The sequence below is a fragment of the Gymnogyps californianus genome, chromosome Z, assembly GCF_018139145.2.
Source record: "Gymnogyps californianus isolate 813 chromosome Z, ASM1813914v2, whole genome shotgun sequence".
Classification (NCBI taxonomy): Eukaryota; Metazoa; Chordata; class Aves; order Accipitriformes; family Cathartidae; genus Gymnogyps; species Gymnogyps californianus.
This window is the reverse complement of record NC_059500.1, coordinates 9,307,358-9,329,204: the sequence shown is the minus strand read 5'-3', so window position 1 is coordinate 9,329,204 and position 21,847 is coordinate 9,307,358. Positions and strand designations below refer to the sequence as shown.

Genomic DNA, 21,847 nt, shown 5'->3' with positions numbered 1-21,847 from the left:
TCACCAGCTCACTGCTAGATTGACATTCTGACAGAGAAGCTTTGTGAATTGCCTTCAATAAGGTTTAGGAAAAAAAGTGTATTCTTTCTGTTGTTTGTTAGTGTAGGAAAACTAACACGACAAAATCCAACTGACATGATCACCTAGATTCGTTCTTCGTAACTTGCAATTTAAATTATCAGTGTGGTTACTTTTCCCTCAGTCAGTGGAGAGTGAAATGGGCACTCTGAGGGGAAAACGGTGTTATTTAAAAAATGCCTCCCAGAAATACCTCTCTTTTCCAGGTCAGTAGCTACTGTCAGAGTGCAAGTGTAGGGAAGTTGGGTGTTGTCAGTCATTTCCTCAAATGTGCACGATCTGATGTCAAGGAGAAAGTGATGCTTGTGACCAAATATCCTGCATGAGTGTTGAACCCACCTATTCTCCCTGCTGGAGATAATCCCCTTTGAAATTGCTGGCTGCAAATTTACTGATCATAAAATCAGCCTCTCCTCTTTTAAACTACATAAAACAGGGACAAAGACTTCTTTTTAAAATCAGGATGAAGCCTGCAATAGGTTATTAAACAAATTGCTACTACCAGCAAATGGCCTGGAATTCCAGCTCTACTTTAAAAAATGAGATGATCCTGTGAAAAATACAGGGGAGAAACCAAATATATTAAAAACATAAAACACTACAGACTCTGCATGGTTGTTTGGTAGTTTGGCATTTGGAATTTAATGTCGCATTAATGCCCCCTGCTGATAAGCCTTCAAAGATCTACTTTGGATGAAGCTCAGTATTTAATAGTACTGTGCACCAATACTTTCCTTAAATTAAAAAAGACAAAATCCAGCATATATCTCATCATAACTGGATTCATTTTAAATAAATCTCATTTCTTTTAAGTATGCTCCATAACAAGGCCTGTGCTGTCACAAAAGCAGCAACAAAAAAGTCCTTATAGTTGTCACATATGAACCCTTTCTACTGTTTGTTTAGTAAAATGGACGAAGTGATGTAGCATGACTGTGTAGGAACTAAGTCTTAAAGGACAGAAGGAATCTCTAAAATTTTGTAAAGAAAGCAGATTATTATAATGAAATATAGCTTGCCAAAATAGAGAAATTGCAAGAGGTTGAACAGATGTATTGCTTTTCAGGGTTATCCTAGTGGGAGCTGAATGATGGACCTTTCCACAGCATTTATTATCTGTTTTCTAGCTAAAGAAAAGATATCATTAGTATTGATTTTTATAGGGACTCTCTTGCATATGGCAACACAGGTATTACCTGATTCCATAAGAGAGCTGGAGATTCATTTCCTCCCTCTTCAAGCCACAAGGGAAATGCTTTTCCTCTGCTGTTAGTGATTAAAAAGACACTACTGTGTTTTTTCCAGTTTCCAACACCTGTGCTGCTGAATCTTTCCTCTTTGTCCATTCATCTCCCTGCCTCTCTGAGGTACATAAAATCTTGTGCAAGTGTCTGTAGCATAGGCTGACCACCTAAAGCTTGTAGGGACATCCACTCCTGGGTGTTATTCCCTCTGGAGAGAGTGAGGAGACCTGTGTTGTCCCTTTCAAGCATCAGAGAGTGAGTTTAGCCTTTCACAGGCAGAGCTCATGTAAAGAGGCTGTCCCAAGGCAGCCCAGCTGGTCAGGAGTGCGATGAATGCAGTGAGAGCAGGGTCAGGCTGTTACAAGACAGAGTATTGAGCCCTCAAACCCCTGGGTGAAAGCTGGGCAGGGGTGGGACAAAGACACTCCTGTCTGCCCTGTGTGCAGGGTCCCAGGCAAAGACCAGGCATTCTGCAGGGAAACTGATACCTGCCCAAGCCAGTTCTGCTCCCAGTCATCAATAGCTTGCACAGATATTGCCTTATGAACGTACAGAATTGTGCATTTTTCCCTTTCAACAGGAATTCAGAGAGATTGTGAAGGGAGAAAGACTGTTGCAGCTCATAGCCATGTGGGCATTTCATACAGCAGTGTAATGCACATGGTACGCTTCTGCACGTCTGTCGTAATATTGGGAATTTAATAGAGAAGAGTGCGTGGGGAAAGGCCAGCAAAATTTGTAGCATTAAAGCACTGATTTTTATCAGTGAGAGGGGACTGTGGAGCATTGTTGAATGGTGTCACAGCCTTACCATGAAAACAGAACTAGGAATGCTATCTGACCCCTAACTTCTGTGCACCTGGTACAGGATCCGATGCATTAGCCTGTGGTTTAAACAGCTACAAAACAGCTGGAAGTGCAGACCTTGAGTTACGTAGATGTGTACAGCTTCTTGTACTCAAGTCACTAACACCAAGAATTAAGAGGAAGGCAGGACCAGTTGGGAAGTACCCACTTTACACTTAGCTTGACATATGAGTGAAGAGGCCAGTCGATCAGGCCTACAACATACATGCTTTCCTTTGGTGACTTTTAAACAGGCAAGTTAGCATCACCATTACCAGCATCCTCGGGAAACAGCATGGTAGATCTATGAAGAATTTTCCTTTGTTGTTTGTAAAAGCATTTTTAATAGTCTTTGAATTAGTGGGCCCTTTCCTTACAAAGGCAATGGTCACAGATTACCAGTGACAAAAGGGAAAAAAACCCAATAGGACAGAATTGTTCATCCACTATTTGGTCAGAAGCAGGTATGTGGTTCTTGGACAACCACAGCATGAGATCGCAAATGCCTGCACACCCATTTCTGCTGTAGTAGACTGCCAATAGCCCAGGATTTGAAACAAGATACATCCATCTCTTGAATTTTCCCCACCACAAAGGCGAAGCATGCTGAGCAAGTAGGGTATGTAGGATAGAGAAGGGAGGGCAAACTGCTATTGATGTCAGTTATCTTCCTTAGTTGATACAGTCAGTGTCAGATTTCAGTGGATCTAGGAAAATTTGTCAGCTCTCTGAGGTTTTTTTGACAGAGCAGTATCATGTGATTCATTGATCTGATACCTTGTCTCCTCTCAAGCTTACACAACTTTCAGTGCTGATGTCAGCTCATCCTAAAGGTTAGAACATGCTCTAGCATCTTTGTCAGCAGTCTGAGAGGGAAGGTAGCCAAGGACTTACAGAGTTTGTTCGTGGCGTGTTGTTATTGTTCCCTTGGAAGGGTGGGGGATGTTTTCCAAGCTTTTCTCACTCCTCCTGGAACAGCACATGTTTCCATCTACTGTTGCCATACCTGTAGGAGTTGCCCTTGCCAGGCACCTGCCAGGACTACCATGACTATGAAGCTAGTCTTCCTCCCATCTTCTTACAGGTCCCAAAAGAATCAATGGAGGAGACAGAAATAAAAGCCATTACAAGCAAATCCATCTCTAGTGGAAACCCAAAATAATAGCAGAGGTCATATGCAGCTCAGATTTTTTTGTCAATATGGAGAATTATTAACTTTGAAAAGACGTATGCCAGGAGAAAGATGTCTTTTTAATTAATAGGAGTACCAGAGGATTATAGCTTGTAATGGACCCCTGCAACCGGAGTTCAGAAATCTGCCAGCTCTGCATCAGTCTTCTAGTAAATCCTGCTTCCAACAAACTGGACCCAGTATCTCCAATTATTCCTGTCCTACCAGGGTGCCTAAGCAAATGCAAAGATATTTGTCTCTGATGCTTTGGGCTTGGTTCATTTTTATACTCAGACCTTGGCTACATAAAAACTATTACACTGTTATAATACACATGTGGGTAGGTGTCCCTCCTCCCTTCAAACTGACACTTTCAGCCTGTGATCGATCCATGGGTCACAGTTACCTGTCAGAGAAAGCAGGCTTAAATTTATTACATAAGAATCACTTGTAAAATGTAAGTGTCTATAAATTAAAAGGTTGAAAACTATTGCTTTAAACTGAGAGAGTTGGAGCACTGTGTAGAGTGGATTGAGTTACACCTGATAGTCAAGGTGCCTCAACCTGTTATTAATTTGATTTCCTACATGTGAAAAAGTTGTACTGGTTACAGCATTTTTACACCTTTATGTCTCTGTTGCCATTAGGAGAACTGTCCTGCTTTAGCTACACAGCTAGAGCTGGAGAAATCTAGCTTTTTTATATGGATGAGCTCTTCAGTAACGTTAAGTTTCTGTGGTGTAGCACGTAGAAATTCTTCAAGGACCATGACATAAAAAAGAAGCTAGAACAGTTTTTAACCAGGTGTCAGTGTTTTTAGAGGCCATGCTACTCTCCAAAACTTCCTTTCCTGAAGCAGGTGCCTTAGGAAGATATAAAGTCCTCTTTTGTCTGAGAGTATCTTCTTCAGCCTTATAAACTATACCTAGTCCCAACTTAATTACTAAAATGGTAAAATAATACAGTTAGTTCTTGAAATGGATTTGTAAGAAGCTCTGCAGATTTCTACACAGCTCCAGCTTCAAAAGCCTGCGTGTGCTAATAACCCCTCTCTGCCTCCGAGCTGCTTGTGCCACCATGCTGACTGGACTTAAAAAGTCCTGCAACAAAGCCATGTCCTCTAATTGGCTGCTCTCAGAACAGACCATGACTTTTGTCTGCTGCAGTTGCATAAGAAAACTGATTTCAGAATCAGTTTGCAAAATCAGTTATACCAGGTGAGGGAGAGAAAACACTTTGAAGAGTGGCAGCTTAGAAAGATCATTGGCTTTCATATTTATTCTGCCTGTGTAAAATATATGGTTATTCAGCATAATCACAGAGTCATAGAATGGTTTGGGTTGGAAGAGACCTTAAAGATCATCTAGTTCCAATCCCCTGCCATGGGCAGGGACACCTTCTACTAGACCAGGTTGCTCATAATGAAACCATTCACTTGGAATTATTTTACCATTAAGTGGAAGTCCAATACAGATTGTTTTTCTCACTGTCTCCAAGTGAAGTATTTGTTGATTACACATTCCTCTAGCTGCTTTGTCTTTTTGGGGTTTTTTTGTAATATTTTCATAAAAAGTAGATTATTTGCTGCATCGAATCCCTTGGCAACCTAAAAGACTATGCAGTCAGCCAGATCCTTATCATCCATTAAAAACATCAATTCACTGTGGTCAGAGATTGTAAGAGCCTTTACTGTGATATGCTTGTCCTCTTTCTACAGACCTGGATATGCTACAGAAGTGTGAAGGTGAAACCTTTTAAGGCATGTCATTTGTGATAAAATGGTACAGAACAGATGCTTAACAAACTGCTGTAGAGACCGAAGCTTTTGTTGATCCCTGAAGAATTCATACTGCTAACTCCCATTAATGCTAATGGAAGATAGGTACCTGCTACCCTCACACTTCAGTGTGAAAATAGGCCTTTTAGCTCCTAGCACATCTGGATCAGATGGACTTCTAATTAATTGTTGTCTCCATCTTCTTTGTTATTTGTAAGGATAGGCTTGTCTGAGGGGGTGTTTAACGTTTCCTTACCACTTGACCACTCCACAATGTGAAAATGTAGACCCTTCTTAAGAAGTTATAGTTGGACTTTCGGCTTAGGCTGTTTGAGGAGTCCTGAAAAAATTCCCAGAGACATACTGTGAAAAAACTTGTTGAAGTAATTGTTTTAAGTAAAATTATCATGTAATAATACAAATCCACTATTTTCCAGGAGTCTGTAATTCTTCTGCCAGTATTTGAAGTAAGTTTGATTATTTAAGAAAACAAAATATAACTAATGAGCTGTTTTCTTTCTCTATTGATGTCAGGTACAAACACTAGAGGTAAGAAATCTATATCACGTGAAGGATGATTCAGTAAGTGGGTATCAGTTGGCCACAAATAAATACAGGCAACAGTTACAAAAAACCCTTGACCCCTGAATGAGCATGAGTTTCTGAGGCCTCACCCTAACCAGGATACTTCAGGAAACAGTCTCAGTAATTTTTGGATAGAGGCTTGATCTGCTTTTAGAAAGGTAAAAGTGGCTCATGAAATTTAACAATCCATGTGATTTCTTCCAATTTGTTGTGCTTCTAAACATCCCTCTGCTGCAGCAGCAAGACTAGAGTTCCCATCTTCAAGGAAAAACGGCCTGGCTTCCTTCACAGAGAAAGACCCAGATACATCCCTGAGCAAAACAGTCTGGGATGCACAGTTAAATATTTCTGACATTATCCAGTAGAAAGCAAAGACACACTCTTAACAATTCCTTCCAGCAGTAACTTAGGAGTCCTATATGTAGCTAACCTGTCTGTCTTCATGACACACATATGCTATGACTGTTGGATACTCCAGCGTGTCTATACCAAGAGTCATGCTCTCATCACCTAGCTCAAAAAAGCACACCAAAATTTTTCAGGCTTTGCATAACAATTGGTCACTAGAGTTTATTCAGAGCAGGAGGTGGAAATCTGATTAAAATGGGTGGAACTGTGAGCCACCGCATGTGTGTTGAGAGTTGAAAACACTTGTGCAGGTTTGTGGTTCTCTGCTCATGAAATTGTGACTCTTTCAGTTCATGAACTGAAACCCACTGAAGCTTGCTGGAAACAAATAAACTGAGCAAGGGTATCAATAGGTATCTCATTGACTATCTGCTAAGGAACACCTTGTGGAAAATAGTGGTTTGGTTTCTTTCAGAAGCAATAAAAATGTAGTCTTTTATGTTGTCATTTGTGTGCAAGAACAATTTTCCAATTATCAGTCATACACATTAAAGGCATTGTAAGATATATTATCAGTAGCATGTGGGAAGGCTGATAAGCTGAAAGAATTTACCTATTTATGTATAAATACCAGCAGTAGTTGGGGGTTTTCAACTTCATTCATATGGATTTGCATTATGATTTATATGAGTGACAAAACACACAGCAAAAGGAGATTTTTGCAGTGGCAGTATGCCTGTCTTACAGAACACAGAGATTGTATGGCTAGAGAGTACATGAGAAATTTTTACAGCCTCTTTCTTTTTTCCCTCAATTTCTTGCTCCTCTATTAAGTACTCTGGGGAGTCTTCAGTATAGGCTGATCAAAAAGCTCTGCCTCCCACCGTGTCTACTGTCTTTTAACATTAATCTCTATCTTTTACAGCTTTATGTCCCTCTCCAAAATGGAGTTGGCCTCTTGCTTTCTTGTTTGCAAAACAGGGGCCTCTGTTCTGTGGGTAACAGTAAAAAAAAAAAAAAAAAAAAAAAAATCTTCCAATTGCTGTTAAAGGAACTGGGAAGTGCTTTGCAGTGAATGAAGAAAGTGTATGCAGTCTGGGACTTCGGTCCCACTATCTGGCATTGTAATAATTTTGTTTTGGATGTGCAGTGGTCTCTGAGTATTAGGGTGAAGGGGAGGCCCAGCAGCCCTGGGATTAGTGCGACTGAATTGTACTGCTTACTTTGAAGATTCTCTTTCTTTATACTCAGGACACAATCTTACACAAATACCTGATTACACCTGCACCAAACAATTACGAATTGCCCAAAGAAGACTGCAAGACTTGCTTCATATTTCTTGGACATCTAAGAAAGTGATTTTTTGTTTGCAGAGAACTCCCACAACTTAAGGAATAGCAAGGGTGTGCAGTGATAGGAATGTCTGCAAGGACAGTGTCAGTGTGGTCTTGTAGAGCGGTGCAGAATTTAATGGTGTGGCAAGGGACAGGTGTTAAGTGCCACAGAATTAATCCATTTAAATAGCAGGCTTTGAGGAAAAAACACACACCAATTGTTTGAGTCCAGCTTGTCAAGCTTGATCTAAAATCAAGCAGGAGTTTTTAAATGGGGCTGAATCAGAGACATGATGTGTTTCCTTAACACTATCATGAATGAGCTTCTGCAGAATCAGGACCTAAGCATATATCATTGAGGTTTTTCATGTGCAGATTATTGACTAATCCAGAAAAATCTGGTCCAGAAGAAAGGTAAATCTTGGCTGTGCCACAGGCTCTACTGGGACCTAAGGGCAGTCTCTGTTTTTGTCCCCTCTCTGTAAAATGCTGATAAGAGCATTTTCTTATCTTACAATGGAGTAGTGATGATAAATATTAAGGATTATGACATGGTTAAATACTGTGGTAATGGAGGCCATTAAGCACCTTAGACACTTGTATTCATTGACTGCTTTTCTAAAGTGAATTATTGAGCATTTTTAATTTTTCCCAAGTAAACTCAAGGAAATGAGTTGATAAGGATTAACAAATAAACCCTGCAAAATGTCAGTGTTAAACTGCATTGTGTTTTCTGAATTATGTAACTGGATGTTTTTTATCTTTATCTTAAATCAGCCTACCTGCTCTTCTTCACTGCTTCCTTCAATAACTGTAAACCTGAAAATAGGGAGAAAAGGCAAAGTTGTTATCTGCTACAAACTGACTATGACTACAAAAATCAGGGATTTGTGCATTTATCATTTTAGGTTTTAGCTTTAGAAATTGAAAAGGTTTAGGGGACTGAAGTAGATTAAGGCATCTGTGACCAGTAAATCAAAACAAATGTTGGGGAATTTTTATGGTACCCGTTGAGGGAAATTAAACACATGTTTGTGCTTTAATATAAAGAAAAAATTAATGAACAGTGCATTGGGCAGAGTCCTACCGCCATAAGCAGTTCTACGAGGAGTCTGCAAAGATGTATCAGGAGCCAATTCCTTACGTACACTTGCACCAGCACCGACCCCGAGAGCGGCTGCACGGGTCACCTCAGCCCGGCTGCGGGTCCATCCCCGGGCCCAGCTCTGCGCAGAGGTGGCCCCTCAACTTGGGCCCCTGAGCACTCCCATTCCAGGATGGCTACAAGACAATGCTGCGGCTGTTTCTTATCTCATCACCAAGGGAAACTTCACTCCTTGCAGGGAGTCCTTCTGTCTCTGGCATCCCTGCTTCCAGCCAGTTTGACTCCTTCTTGCAGCTGGGCCTTCTAGCCCTCTGTGCCAGATCACTCCTTGGTCACAAATTACCACTGCTGAGCCGTTAACAATTAGAATTTCCCCTGCACAAACAACCAAAAATCGCACTCATGCCACAATAAACACATATGAAATAGTCACCAAATGGAAGGGAAAGAGGAAAGGAAAAAGGGGGGGAAAGGGAATAAGAAAAGTTCTCCATGTTTCTGTTTGCCTTTTGCTGAGAAGCTGCTTAGAGCAGTGAATACTCAACATGAGGCACAGGAACATGCCACAGAGATGTGGGCAGGTCTTCACTGACTGTATGAGCAGCAAAAATTTTGCTCACGTCCGTGGTAATAGCCGGACTGTCCTTTCTGTGTCTCACGTCATCCCTTGTCAACGTGGGACTGTGGCAGGGTTTGTTGAGCTGGAGGTCTAATTTCTGATGTCTGCTGTTGCTGTTTCCTTGAGATGGTGGGCATCACCTATGGGATCTGATATTTTCACAATTCAAATCTCATTTTGCAGGTTATATGTTTTTTCTTTCTCAAAAGAACAAAACACAGAAACTGAAGTGTGACCAGAATTGGGTTTATTGTTGAGGTATCTGTGGTATTGTAGGTCAGTATTGACATAAGTCAGACTAGAGCTGTATTTTATATGCAGGAGGGGTTTTCGTGCAGCACTGAGGCAGCATTTGGCACTGGGAAGGTCAAGTTAGTTGTACAACCATTGGCTAGAGAGCACATTTGGGATAAGTGAAATTTTCCTCCTGTATCAGAAAAAGACATTTTCTGAAAAGCAGTTTTTTCCATATGACATCCAAAGAAGGTTGTAAGTTCAGTACCTGCTTTCTCCCTTTCACAGTAACAGGGGAAAACCCAGCTGTTGCTATTGTACTGTCTCCAGTTCTCTCCCCTGTGTATGCTGGCTGGGGCTGGCAACCTAAAGTATGTCTGGGGGTGTGTTTGGGATAGGAAGGGTGGGTTAGATTGCTTCTGACAGCCCTGGGCCTATGAGGTGCTGGAACTGAGCTTAAATACCTCTATACCCAGGCATCCTGTAATCTCAAACATGTTTATCTGGGCATGTCAGGTAGAGTAGTGATAGTGTCATTGCCTTCCTCTGGTGTTAATTTATAAAGCTGAGTTGCCCAAGGTAATCAGGCAATCTATAGCTGCTCAAGGAGTTAAATTCAGGTCTTCTAAGTCCTTAATTATAGGACTGTGTTTGTTTATAGGGAATCCCACTGACTCATGCAGGATGCTGTAAAGGTCTCTGGGGAATACACAAATAACAGCATCTTGCTTTATATTTGTTAAAAAAAAATCCTTTTGGGCAGGTATGGGGTCTTGAAAATGTCAGGATAAACACTGAAAGTTGAAAAAAGTAAGTACTTTTTCAGCTACACATTTAAGAAATTGAATACTCTAGTAGAGCAGTTCCATCTAAAGCTATTATTATACGATCCAGATAAAATTATGTGAGAGAATACATTTGTTCACACACCTTTAGAGTTACATATCGCATAGGAAAAAATACACAGACACTGAGTTTCCAGCCAGTTCCAGCTGTCTCCAGTGTACACCACAGGACATAGGAGAAGTGTGAGTGGGAAAGAGCGGCAGAGAGCAACTGCCCTGTACTGACCATACATGGTTAGCTTATCTGCAATTCATTGTGGGGTGGTAGATTTCAAAAAGTTCTGGATCTTAAAGTTACTGCATCATCAGAAGGAAGCCAAAATCTTCAGAAAACAAATGCTTGATTAACATTTTATGTTGATGCATTACATTCATGCTGTAAATCAGGGTGGGAGAAAGAGAGAATATGTATCTTTTGGAGAAATAATTATGTAGATTCCTACTTGCTTAAGCTTCTAAAAAGGGGCTATGTGCTTTGTCTATATGAATTTCACTTCGTACCATAATTCTGTAATCAGCAGAAGTTGATGTTTGAATCCATAGAGCTAATTGGTTGAGTTAAAACATTAAACAATCCAGGCTGTATTTTCCAGGGGTGGAATTAATCTGTAGTTTTTAGAATCTGGCTACAAAATGATAGTGTTAATTTTAAAGGTAAAAAATGGGGGAGGGTGCAGAATCTCTCAACTTTGGCTTCACTTTGACCTGCTTAAGTCTATCTTACAGGTTGCTCAGGGAGGCTGTGGAGTCTCCATCCTTGGAGATACTCAAAAGTCATCTGGACATGGTCCTGGGCAATGGGCTCAAGGTGTCCCTGCTTGAGCAGGGTGGGTGGACCAGGTGACCTCCAGAGGTCCCTTCCAACCTCAACCACTCTTTGATTCTGTGATCTTCTACTTTAATCAGTGATTTCTCTGATTTAATGTTTTTTATAATTTTAGTCCAACACCCACTCAAATATACAATAACCTTAATGGCTGTCTTGTGTGTCAAAGCATATGTGCAAGGTCAGGCCAGAGGAATGCACGGGTAGCTTGTGAGTGTATCTTTGAGCCAGAGTTGCCAAAATTATTTTTTAAACGTCTATTCTTACAATAATCTCACAACCACACAGTTTTGATGCAGAAATCTTGGAGGCAAAATACTAAAAACAAGCCACTTTGGAGTTTGTTATTTGACTTTCTTTAGTATTATTATTATTTTCTATAGTGTGGCAAGACAACTTGTATATGTGACAACTCTTGTAATAGTGGCAGGAGGCACTAGTCTCTAGAAAGAGGATTCTGAATCAGATCCTGTAATTGTCGTAATTTCCAAATCAATATTGCTATTTTTGTAAATTATGAGGATTGTGACGTGAGATTTCCTTTGCGGCCTGGCAGAGAGGGAACAAGAATGATGAATTAGTATATCTGCTTAATTTCATGAATTGAGATTAGTGACAACCTTTGTGAGATTGTTTTGAGATGTGTTGTTGAAGCAGTGTGGGAAGCTGACACAGACAATGACAACAGCGCATGCACACTAACTGTGGATATATACAAAAAAAGTTGATAGCTGAGGTTTTCCAACCAGCCCATTTAGCCAGCAATAAACTACCAAAAAAGAGACAAGAAAGGCTCCTTGCAGTTTATATGTGTAAAGATGAAGATTCAGACTCAAGGCAGAGTCTTTTTCAAAAGCAGTTGTGATGGAGTGAGGAAGCCAGGCAGTGCACAGTAGCCCCAACTGGTTGTTCAGGGAGTCAGGATTTCTGAGTAGACTTCTAAAGCTTTACTCATAAGCAGCAGCTCCAAGGAAAGGTGAGTGGCAGGAGGCAGATTTCCCTCTGGATGAGTCTTCATCTGGGACTAATCCAGAGGGCTCTTCTGGATTAGCACAGGGTGCACATTCCCCAGCATGGGTTTACAGCTGCAGCGCGGAAGCATTTTGGCTTTAGCTTCCTTTATCCTTTGTAATAATCCTTCCCAGCTCCCTACCACTGTGCACAGGTTTTAGCTTGTCACTACTGTTGGCTCCTGCAGCACTGCCCCTCGTCCTGCTAGCTTTCATTGATTGTTGCTGCCTGCTGCCGTTGACACTCACATGCCCTTTGATAAAGTAGCTGTCAAAGCTCCCATCCCTCTACAAGCCGCATTACGGACCACTCCTATCTGAGACATTCATTAGTGTCGTTTGCCAAAAGGTTTATGTAACAGATGTTGCAAAGCGGACACGCAGAAACACACGCACATGCACCATTATTGCAAGGGCTATCGGGGTGACGATAAAGGGAGGATGGTCTGCAGGACTAGAGTAGCTTGAAGGCATAGCTGCTTCTGTTAAAAAAGCAACTAACGTCTCTGTGTGACCATGCTGTATTTTCAGCTTGTCATCATGGCTGGGACTGTTCTGCTCGCCTACTACTTCGAGTGCACCGATACTTTTCAGGTGCATATCCAAGGTTTCTTCTGTCAGGATGGCAATTTGATGAAACCATACCCTGGAACAGAGGATGAGAGCTTCATTTCACCTCTTGTGCTCTACTGTGTGCTGGCTTCAACTCCGACAGCTCTTGTAAGTATAAGAAATTATTTGAGTTCTCCACAACTGCTCCATAAATAATAGCAATAGTCCTTTAATATCTTTGTCCTCTCTCCTCTCTTTTCAGCTGTAATTGATTTACACTTAGCTGGGTCTCTGTTTTGCGTTAGCCTAATATGATCTTCATTAGTTATCTCCAGAAGTAATTATTCTGAGGTAATCACAATGCAAGATTGAGGGCTAGAGCTTGTTAAGCCTTTTACAATAGCTTGCTCACTTCAGTGATTAGTTGTGAATTGCCTGGGCTCCAGAGAGGCTCTAATGCAAAGGTGATGTATTACTAGAAATAAGAAAACAGGATAAAGCTGAAGTAAAACCTGGGTTGGACATGCAGTATATCCAGGATTATTTGCTGCTGTATTAAAAGGACTGTTGAAGGGCTTTAAAAGGCTTAGATGAGCAGAAAGGTGCTCAATACAAAGAAAAATATGAATGCCATTTCCTTTTTATTTATAATATCTTTATTTTTGGCAGTCACATCCACTTAACTTTTTTTACCTGATTTTCTTTACTATCCAACCAATAAGCTGCAAAGTAGCTGTTCTGAGCAGATGAAAATATTCAATTAGCTGAGTACATCAATTCCAAACAGATTATCGCAGTCACTGATTAGCAAAACTTTGGCCCTTTTCCATTTTCTGTGCAGAAAGTTGCAAATTTCACGAATAGCCAACTTTGCTGCATTTGTAATTACATTGGTAAATTCCTGTCAGACTGTGTCTTTATGTACTTTGTTTTGGTTTATTTCTTTCTCTTTATTTCTTTATCTTTAGTATTTCTTTCTTATATTAATTTTGCTTTGCATCCCTTTCAAAAGTTGATTAAAGCTGTACCTGATGTATTTACTTGTGAAAGGTGAATGCTGCACCATAGTCCATTTTAAGTTTTGGTCTGCAGTAGTTTTAATGCATGAAACAGCGTAACACAGAAATGTGAAAGGGATCTGCAGAAGAGGCTATAGTTTTTGGTACAGGACACTTTCTGAAAACAAGTAGGGGTTTTGAATTGGATTACATCATGAGTTTATGAAAATCCTCTGCAGTAACGGTGTTATTTTCTCTATTAAAACTCAGTTGAATGTTAAGACTTTCATTTTACTTTGTGCTGCACTGATAGATGATTTGCAAATGAAAAAATAAATACTACATTCTCCAGCTCCACCCCCCCTAAACACAGTGCCATTGTTTACGGAGGTGGTGTTTGTAAAGGGAGATTGAGTGTCACTACCATGTCTTGATGCCATAACAATGAAGTTAGTGGGAGGTTTGTCCCTTGATTCAGCAATATGGCATTGGGTGGGCCAGTGGTCATAAGAATGTTGCTCTTTATTTGGATCTTCTGTTTAAGTCCTTGCTCTGGCAAAGTTTGCTGCCAACCTTTCAGGTTTTACTCCACTGGATCAGCATTTTCTTTCTTTTCAGTGACCCAAGAAGTTTTTCGTAGTTACTCTAATTTATGAAAAGCTAAATTGGAGTCTTCTTCGGGAGATGAACAATGCTGCTTCTGTAATTTCCATAGCCCATGTTAAACACAAGGAATGAAAGACTGTAGTGAATGTCAAATAAAGTTTTTGGGTACTGAAGAGACCTTCAGCTTAGTGCTGTGTAGAGCTGGTGTGACTATGTCATACAATGCAAGCTGTGCAGAAATGCTAGCCTGGGTCCAGAAGAACAGTAATAACCCTAGATGATTGGATCCAGTGCTGGATACAAGCTAGTAAGCTCTGCTTCTTGGGTTATGCTATGCCGTTACACTGGCTATACTGCTTTAGCTAGAAAAAACGTGGTCAGGGACAGCACAGGGCTCTTTGCACCATGCTTCATTGTGATCTCTACGTACAACCTCAAGGAAATAGATCAAACTTTCCCGGGAAAACATTTTTCTTTCCATTTTGAATGTAGTATGTATTCATACATTATTTAATGCATTATTTGCATTATTTCTATTATTGTATTGTATTAGTAATACATTATTTAATTATTTAATGTATTATTATTTAGTATTGGGCTAATCTTCAACCAGAGCATATGTCAGAGTGATCTTTTTCTGTCCTCCTGAATGGTGCTCAGCACAATGTTTTTATATGAGTAATTTCACTTTATTTCTCATTCCGATCTTTGTCTGAGAGACTTTCCTCTCCTTGCAAGCTAATCTCAGACTTCTGCTTCAGCTAGTAGCTGATCTGCAGACTGAGTTTTGGCAACGATCATTAATAGAAAGCTAGTAAATGAGACAGAAAGTGAGCTCAGACTCTCCCTAAACCCTGCCCTTGCATTGCACTGCTGGTCAGACCATTCAGAGTGTGAGTATCCTCAGCTGTCATCTGGCACCCTAATGGGTGCTGCCTGTCATTCAGACTGTCACAGTCTGGGAAGAGATGTTTGATTCGGTTGAATCTCCCAGGGATGTCAGTGAAAGGAGCAAGTGCAGCCATTTCTATTTATACTGTGATGATTGTATTCTCTCTCTCAAAAACAAAAACCCAAACCAAAAAACCCTCACAAACAAAAGAACTCACACAGCTGTGCTTTGTGGGAAGGAGCTTTGCATGCATTCACTGTGGGTTAAGTTGTAGCTTCACTCTCTACACTGTGGTCTCAGGAATAATCACTGACATCCTGCAGCTCCACTGTGAAGAAATGACTTAAGTCAAAGGTAATGCCAGTCCCTCCTTACAATTACTTGTTTCTCCTCTGCAAGACACTTGTTGCTTTGCTTTCTGACAGCAAATTGGTTGGTTTGGCTAAGAGGATTTACAGTAGCAAATCTGATCTCTCTGTGTTGCCTGCATATTGCCACTGTCCTGACACCTCATGGCATGAGAGGAGTGATTATTGTCAGAAGGGGTGGAACCCAGCAGCAATGTGGGAGCACTCATGGTACTAGTTAACAGCGTTTCTGGAGCTATGGAAAATAGTCTAGGGGTCAGTACAAGCTCCCCTATCTGAGATACAAGCAGTGTTTAAGTGCAGTCCTGTGTGCACAGGTCTGCAGAGGACTCAAAGCCCTGATCTCAGCATAGCTGTGAGGTGTTACAATGCTTGCAAGCCAAAAGGGAGCATCTTTGTGAATTTAATGGAGTATGTTTGTGTCTCAGTCATTTGGCCATGACAGTGGCCATGGGGAAAATGAATGCATGTACTTTATTTCTTCCCTGACAACACTTCTCAGAAGTGCTGTTGTGGGTTGGTACCACTGTATGTGCATTTCCCTGCACTTTCAGTGGCAAAATAAATGAGATCACCCTGTTTTCCTGCAGTTTTATTTGTTGTTCTTGAAACGTGATGCCGCTGACTCTTTTTAACCATTTATTTCTGCTACACTGGGTAGTTAATCATCATACATCAGAATTACAAAAGTCTTTTAATGCTCCTACTGATAACCTCTTAGTCTCTGATAATGAGAGTTTCTTGCAAGGGGGGATGCCTGAATCTCATGACGACACTGTTAAATAAATGAAAATCATGTATGCTTGACTCCATTCTGTGAAATGCTTTTTTTGTGCCAAATGTTCCACTGAGGATAGGTCAAAGGCTTTCATCTGCCTTATTCATTTTTAATTTTCTGAGTGTGGTGGTATTAGCATCTTTGCAGCAAAGTAGTAGGATACGGTGAATTTAGTAATAAATTGCACCTACATAAGGAAAAATTTGTTTTTCTTTGTAAAGAAACAACTGGCCGTTTTATTTCAGATGTAGTGATTTATCCCTGAGACATACATCTTCAGACTCAAGTAGTAAATTTTGCTGTTGGTACTGGTAGAAAAGGGGGATTCCTGGAATCCTGTCTGTTTTGGATTGAACTTGTAGTTATCTGTATGTTCTGGTGCCATGAAGAGCTTCGTAAGATAGGTATGATTTAATCTGCATCTCATGCCAGTTGTTTCTAATGCCCTTTTTTTTTTCCAGAGACTTTCCCCTTCTTGCAGGCTGATTTCAGTTGTACTGACATTGTTGGCGGTTGGTTATTGAACAACTGCTAAATTTCCAGCGTTCCTGTTGTCATGCTGAGATGGGTATAGGAATACTTTCAGCCTGTCTCACAGTAAAGTAGAAGCTATGGCTAAATCATTTTAATTTTTGCAGACAGGAATGTACCATCCTTGACAGTCATGGCAAGTTGGGTACTGTAGCTACCAGCCAGTCTCTGGGGGCCAGGGAAGGGGAGTGAGAAGGAGGATATTCGTCTCTGTGGCCTTGCGAGAATAGCACAGAACTTCAGTCTTGGCCTCCACTGTATTTCAAAGGATCAAAATTTTCCACTTTTCCAAAAACTGCTTTTGTCTTGGGCTTCAGGTGGCCTACAGCAAGATGTCTGCATGCTCGGATAGCTGACCTCTGCATTACAGAGCTTTAGACAGACAGCCCCTCATTTTGGTGGTTATAGGTACCTCAGGAAGGGTGAAATTAGCCAGAGAATAATTGCACTTTTTTTTCAGAGTTGGAAGTCTTAGAATGCAAACCTTTTTCTGGAGGTAAATATAGCATAGATATTTTACTCAGCTGGTTTTCCGGTGATAGGGAATGTAAAAATTAAGAGCAGCTTGTAAGTTTAAGCACCGGAGCTTGAGTTCTATAATCACATGTCTGGTGAATGTAAAAGTGACCTGTCCCAAAGCAGCATGTTATGCAGGGCCTGGGAGAAAGCGTAATATTTCAATGCACTCTCAATTCCAAAATATTGGGGCAGGGAGGGGTAAGAAATAATACTTCTTTTAATTTTTGCCAGTATGAGAACTTTATGAAAACAATGTTTAAAGTAGAACAAGTTGCTTTGCACAAACATAACATTTGCAAGCCATTTCCTTAAAAATATTCTGGGATGACTTCACCACATTCATTAGTGTCCCTCAAGACTAGCTTTCCCTGTTACGAGGTTACTGCAAATCAGCCAATTCCCCAGCTGGTACTAAACAATCCTTCCAGAGTTCAGAGCTGCTGCCTGCACTGCTCCATCCATTGTGATTTTTCTGCCCGCCCGAGAGAAGCAGAGAGGCTTAGGAACAGAGCCAGCTCACTGAAATGAATACTGAACAACAGCAGAAAGCTTCAAGGGCACTGTTCTTTGTTTCCTTAAAGTAGAATAGAAAGTGCCACTACTGTTTTCACACAATCTTCAGTTTCTTTCCTTCCGTTTCCAGGTTGGAAGTGGCAGCCTACATGTAATTGTTAACTGGCCAGTGCTATTAATTTGTGCAAAGGAGTATTTGTTCTCAGATAGTGTTGGAATCAGTCAAACCGAACGGGTCTGATTATTAATTAGAAGATGAATTACAGTGTTGATCAAATTTATCTGAAGCGGGAGGAAACTGTTCAAATTTCTCTCTACAATCTACAAGCTCCCAAGCTTCAGAAACATCATTCTTTTAGATGGTTTTCCTATTCTCTCTGCCACCTTGCTTCCTTGGCTTTGGTGTAGTACAGCCATGTTACTACAGTGATTTATTTCTAGAAGGGAAGCCAGGGAATTTCTGCCTGTGTTGGCTGATTCCCCTGTGGCAGCTCAGCAGCAGATGCCGGGAAAACCAAGAGCAGCTAATGCAGCTCAGAGCTCTGTTACAGTAGCTTCTTCCCAGCTTTTTCAGGCAGAAATCCCTAGGCTCTGCTAGCGACGGTGCTGCCAGAAAGCAGACGCCTGTGCTGCAGACTCCTGTGCTACAGTCTCCTATCTGCCGTGCTTCACCCCTGTGCCAGCATGGCAAGCTGGGCGGCAGTGGGGACGAGAGGTCAGTGTCAATGCCTGGAGTGTCCCTTACTCCTTGTTAAGGAAGGATACGTCCCTTTTCCAAGGAGATGTACCACACATGGCGCTCACGTGGTCCTGGCTTTCAGGGCTGGCCTCCATTTCAGCTTGGTCCCAGAGAGGGGGATGGATCTCCACGCGAGGGCATTTGGCTACACCTTCCTTTTATTGTTGGAAAACGGAGCTGGGGTTGCTCACAGGGCGAGGCTGGAGGAAGAGTCCCACTGCCTGTCGGGTTTCCTCTGCTAGTGGTGGCTTGTCTCCCTCTTTTTGAGACTTGCCAAGGACCCAGCTTCTGAAGTGGTGAATGACAAGCTGGGATACATAGGAGTGAGGCAAAGGTGTGCCCATTACCCTGTGTGAATGTTTATATTCTCGTATTTGCACACCATTCTGGAAAATAATAAATACATCTTGTTTGTTTGGTGTAACACGTTCAGGCGCTTTTACTGCCAGTGTCTCCAGGACTTCATAATCGTCCCGGTCACATGCCAGTTTCTGAGGAACAATGCAAAGCTGCGGGAAGTTTATTCTTTTGATTAGAACTTCAGTATAATTATTTTAGACAGTTTTACCTGTCTAAAATAAACCACAGTAAATTGGTTTTTTGAGCACAATAATAAGGCAGTTGTGGTTTCTGGGCAAGCTAGAATCCAAATTGTGGATTTTGGCCCTTTTGACTTGGAAACCAATTTTCTTTTTCTGGAAATGGACTTTTAACTGCTCTTCGCTGTTTTTTTCATTGAACAACAACAACAACAACAAAAAAACCCAGAATGAGATAATAAGTAATTGAATGCAGATTAAAGTTTTGTCCTCAGAAGATCATGGGTGAGCTGGCTCTGCAAAGTTCAGCTGAAGACATTGCTTCGTTTCCTCTTATAGTTATGCAAAATACAGCATTGATTCCTGTGAGCTAGAGAAGACCTGTCTAGATGGTGATGGCAAAGATGAGAGACTGTCTCAGAAAACTCTCAGCTGATCCCTAGTCCTCATGACCAGCAATGGTACTGATGTTATCAGGGAAAACCTCTGCCCTCCCAGGCAGGCTTGGATCTGGCTGCAGATCACAGCAGAAATACTGTGTCCTGGAGAGGGTGCCAAGGCAGACCTCAGTGACTGCTTGCCTGCTAAGGTGTCTTTTCTCAATATGAATGTTGCTTGGTGTTTGCCACCCGGGTTTCACTATGGAGTCTCAGCTGTGCAGTGTCAATATTTGGCACTGTAGGTAGCAGGTAGGATGGCAGATCAATAACCCTCAGGGCCTAGAGCTAACTGCAAGGGAGATCTAAGGAAGTAAGGAACTAACAACACTAAGTGAAAGTCAATACGAGCCATGATCTTAGTGGGGACTGTAGAGAAGTTGGAGACAGACTGTTCAAAGCACAAGAGGCAACCTTGCAATGGACACAAGCTGCAAAAAAAGAAACGAATTAAATACTAGGGAAAATCTTTTTATGATGACAGTAGTCCAACACTGAAACAGTGCCCCCCTAGAGGCTGTGGGATCTCCATTCTTGAAGACATTTGTAACGCAACTGCTCACGGCTGTGGTTTGTGCTGACCCTGCTTTGACTAGGGGTTGGACTGGAGGCCTCTGGGGCCCCTTCCCAGCTAAATCACTGTGTGATTTTGTGGCTCTGCATTCTGTAGTGCTCGTGAAAATTTTCTGCTGTTTAACTAATGACAGATGAATGGAGCCATGAGCTCCCGTGTAGAGCCTGAAGAGTGTCTCTCTACCGACAGGCAGCTGTGCTAATGCAGTCCTCAGATATACCGTGATGCAAAAGGGCAGAATTGCGTTTGGCCCAATGCAAGCCAGTGCTGATGAAACACCTGCTGGAGCACTTTGCAAAGATCACCTTCTGGTGAACAGGCCTGCTTTTCCCAGGGACAGTTGTGTGGAGTCATTTTGAAACTGGCTGATTGGGGTTGAGAGACCCGTAACCCTCATCTGCTTATATTCTCTGTTTCTGAGTGCTCTGCACATAGCTTGTCTCACAGCCAGTGCCTTCCTTGTATCTGCTCCTCCCCTTGGCTGCTATTTGAATGCTGCAGACTTGATTAATTTAGTTCTTTCTATTTGTAACATTAAAAATGCAGCCACACACATCCTTATAGAGGATTTGGGAAATGTCATACAGCTTGCTGGAACCTGCCAAGAACTGAGAGTGATGATGTCCCAAGACCCAAGTTCAGTTTTGTTTGCTGCCAGAGATTTTTGTGTGTAATAGCACGCCTCTGGATGTGGTTTCTATGTAGAAAGTGGTGTTAACAAGGATTGACTGTGTCACAAGGATGCTGTTAGAGTAAACAAGTTGAAAGATTTAAAAACTTCCAGAAATCAGAATAATGTAAACTCCATGCATGGAAAAGACATGCTATCTGTACTTCACATAATTCTTCCTAATATGGGATCTCCATCGTCTTGCGGTGATCAGAAATGCCATCAGTTGTACTTTTTTGTGGAAAGCAGCAGAAGGATGTTGTTTCACAGGGAGACTTCAGGCAGTCCCAGGCTGTGGGCACAACTGTGCTTCCTGCATCTCTTCTGTGCGCCTTGGCTGATGGTCCTCCTTCTTTATCTGTGTGGAATTGCAGCTGAAATGAAAACTGTCTGTGGCAACTTTCACACCAGCCCAGTGTTCGCTGAAAGTGTGAAAAAAATAGAAAAAAGGTGTTTTCCCATTTGTTGCCCCTGAGTGAGCGAGTGAATGCGAGGCAGGAGGGCTGTTGAGATGCAGCCTCTGCCAGCAGCGATGTCGGAGTGCATGGAGGCGGTCAGGCCAGATCCCGTTGGAGAAGAGGGGCGAGCAGTTTGACTAAGTTGAAGTGAATCTGTGGTGAGTTTTCAAAGGGAGGTGGGGAAAAAAGAAGGCAAGACTGGAGCAGTGTGACTGGTGGCAAGCCAGTTTATGCATAGGAGGAACTGGATTGTGGCACTCTACATGCACAGGAGTTTCAAGAAACATGACTAAGGAGAAAGATTTTGGCTACTGGAGGAGAGATAAGCCAAAGCGTGGCAGGGGAGTGAAGCAGGGGTGCAGTCCTCAGCTTTGCTAGAGTATTTGAATTGAGGTACAAGGCTAATGTCCTGAATGAGAGAAACTAGTAAAATGAACAAGTCTTAAAGCTGAACCCATCCTAGGCTGTCAGCACCATCAATAATTACTTTTCTAAATTGAATGCAACTCTTCAAGGCTGCCCGCCACCCTCACCCCACTGCACAGTTCCTGTACGAGTGCTGCTCCAGGATGCCACTCTTCTGCAACCTCCTCTTGGTTGTAACCCAGATTCATTCCTGGATAGTCTATCTTAGTTCACCCTTACAGAAAC

General features: G+C 41.7%; 1 protein-coding gene across 2 annotated transcripts in view; it reads left to right on the top strand.

Moving 5' to 3' along the window:
* The window catches only part of PLPPR1 (phospholipid phosphatase related 1), a 138,596-nt gene that overhangs the window by 90,269 nt on the left and 26,480 nt on the right, over nt 1-21,847 (top strand). For both annotated transcript variants that reach the window (XM_050913040.1, XM_050913041.1), the window contains exon 3: nt 12,554-12,742. In XM_050913040.1, coding sequence (XP_050768997.1) covers nt 12,554-12,742 — 189 coding nt within the window. The remainder of the gene's footprint in view (nt 1-12,553; nt 12,743-21,847) is intronic.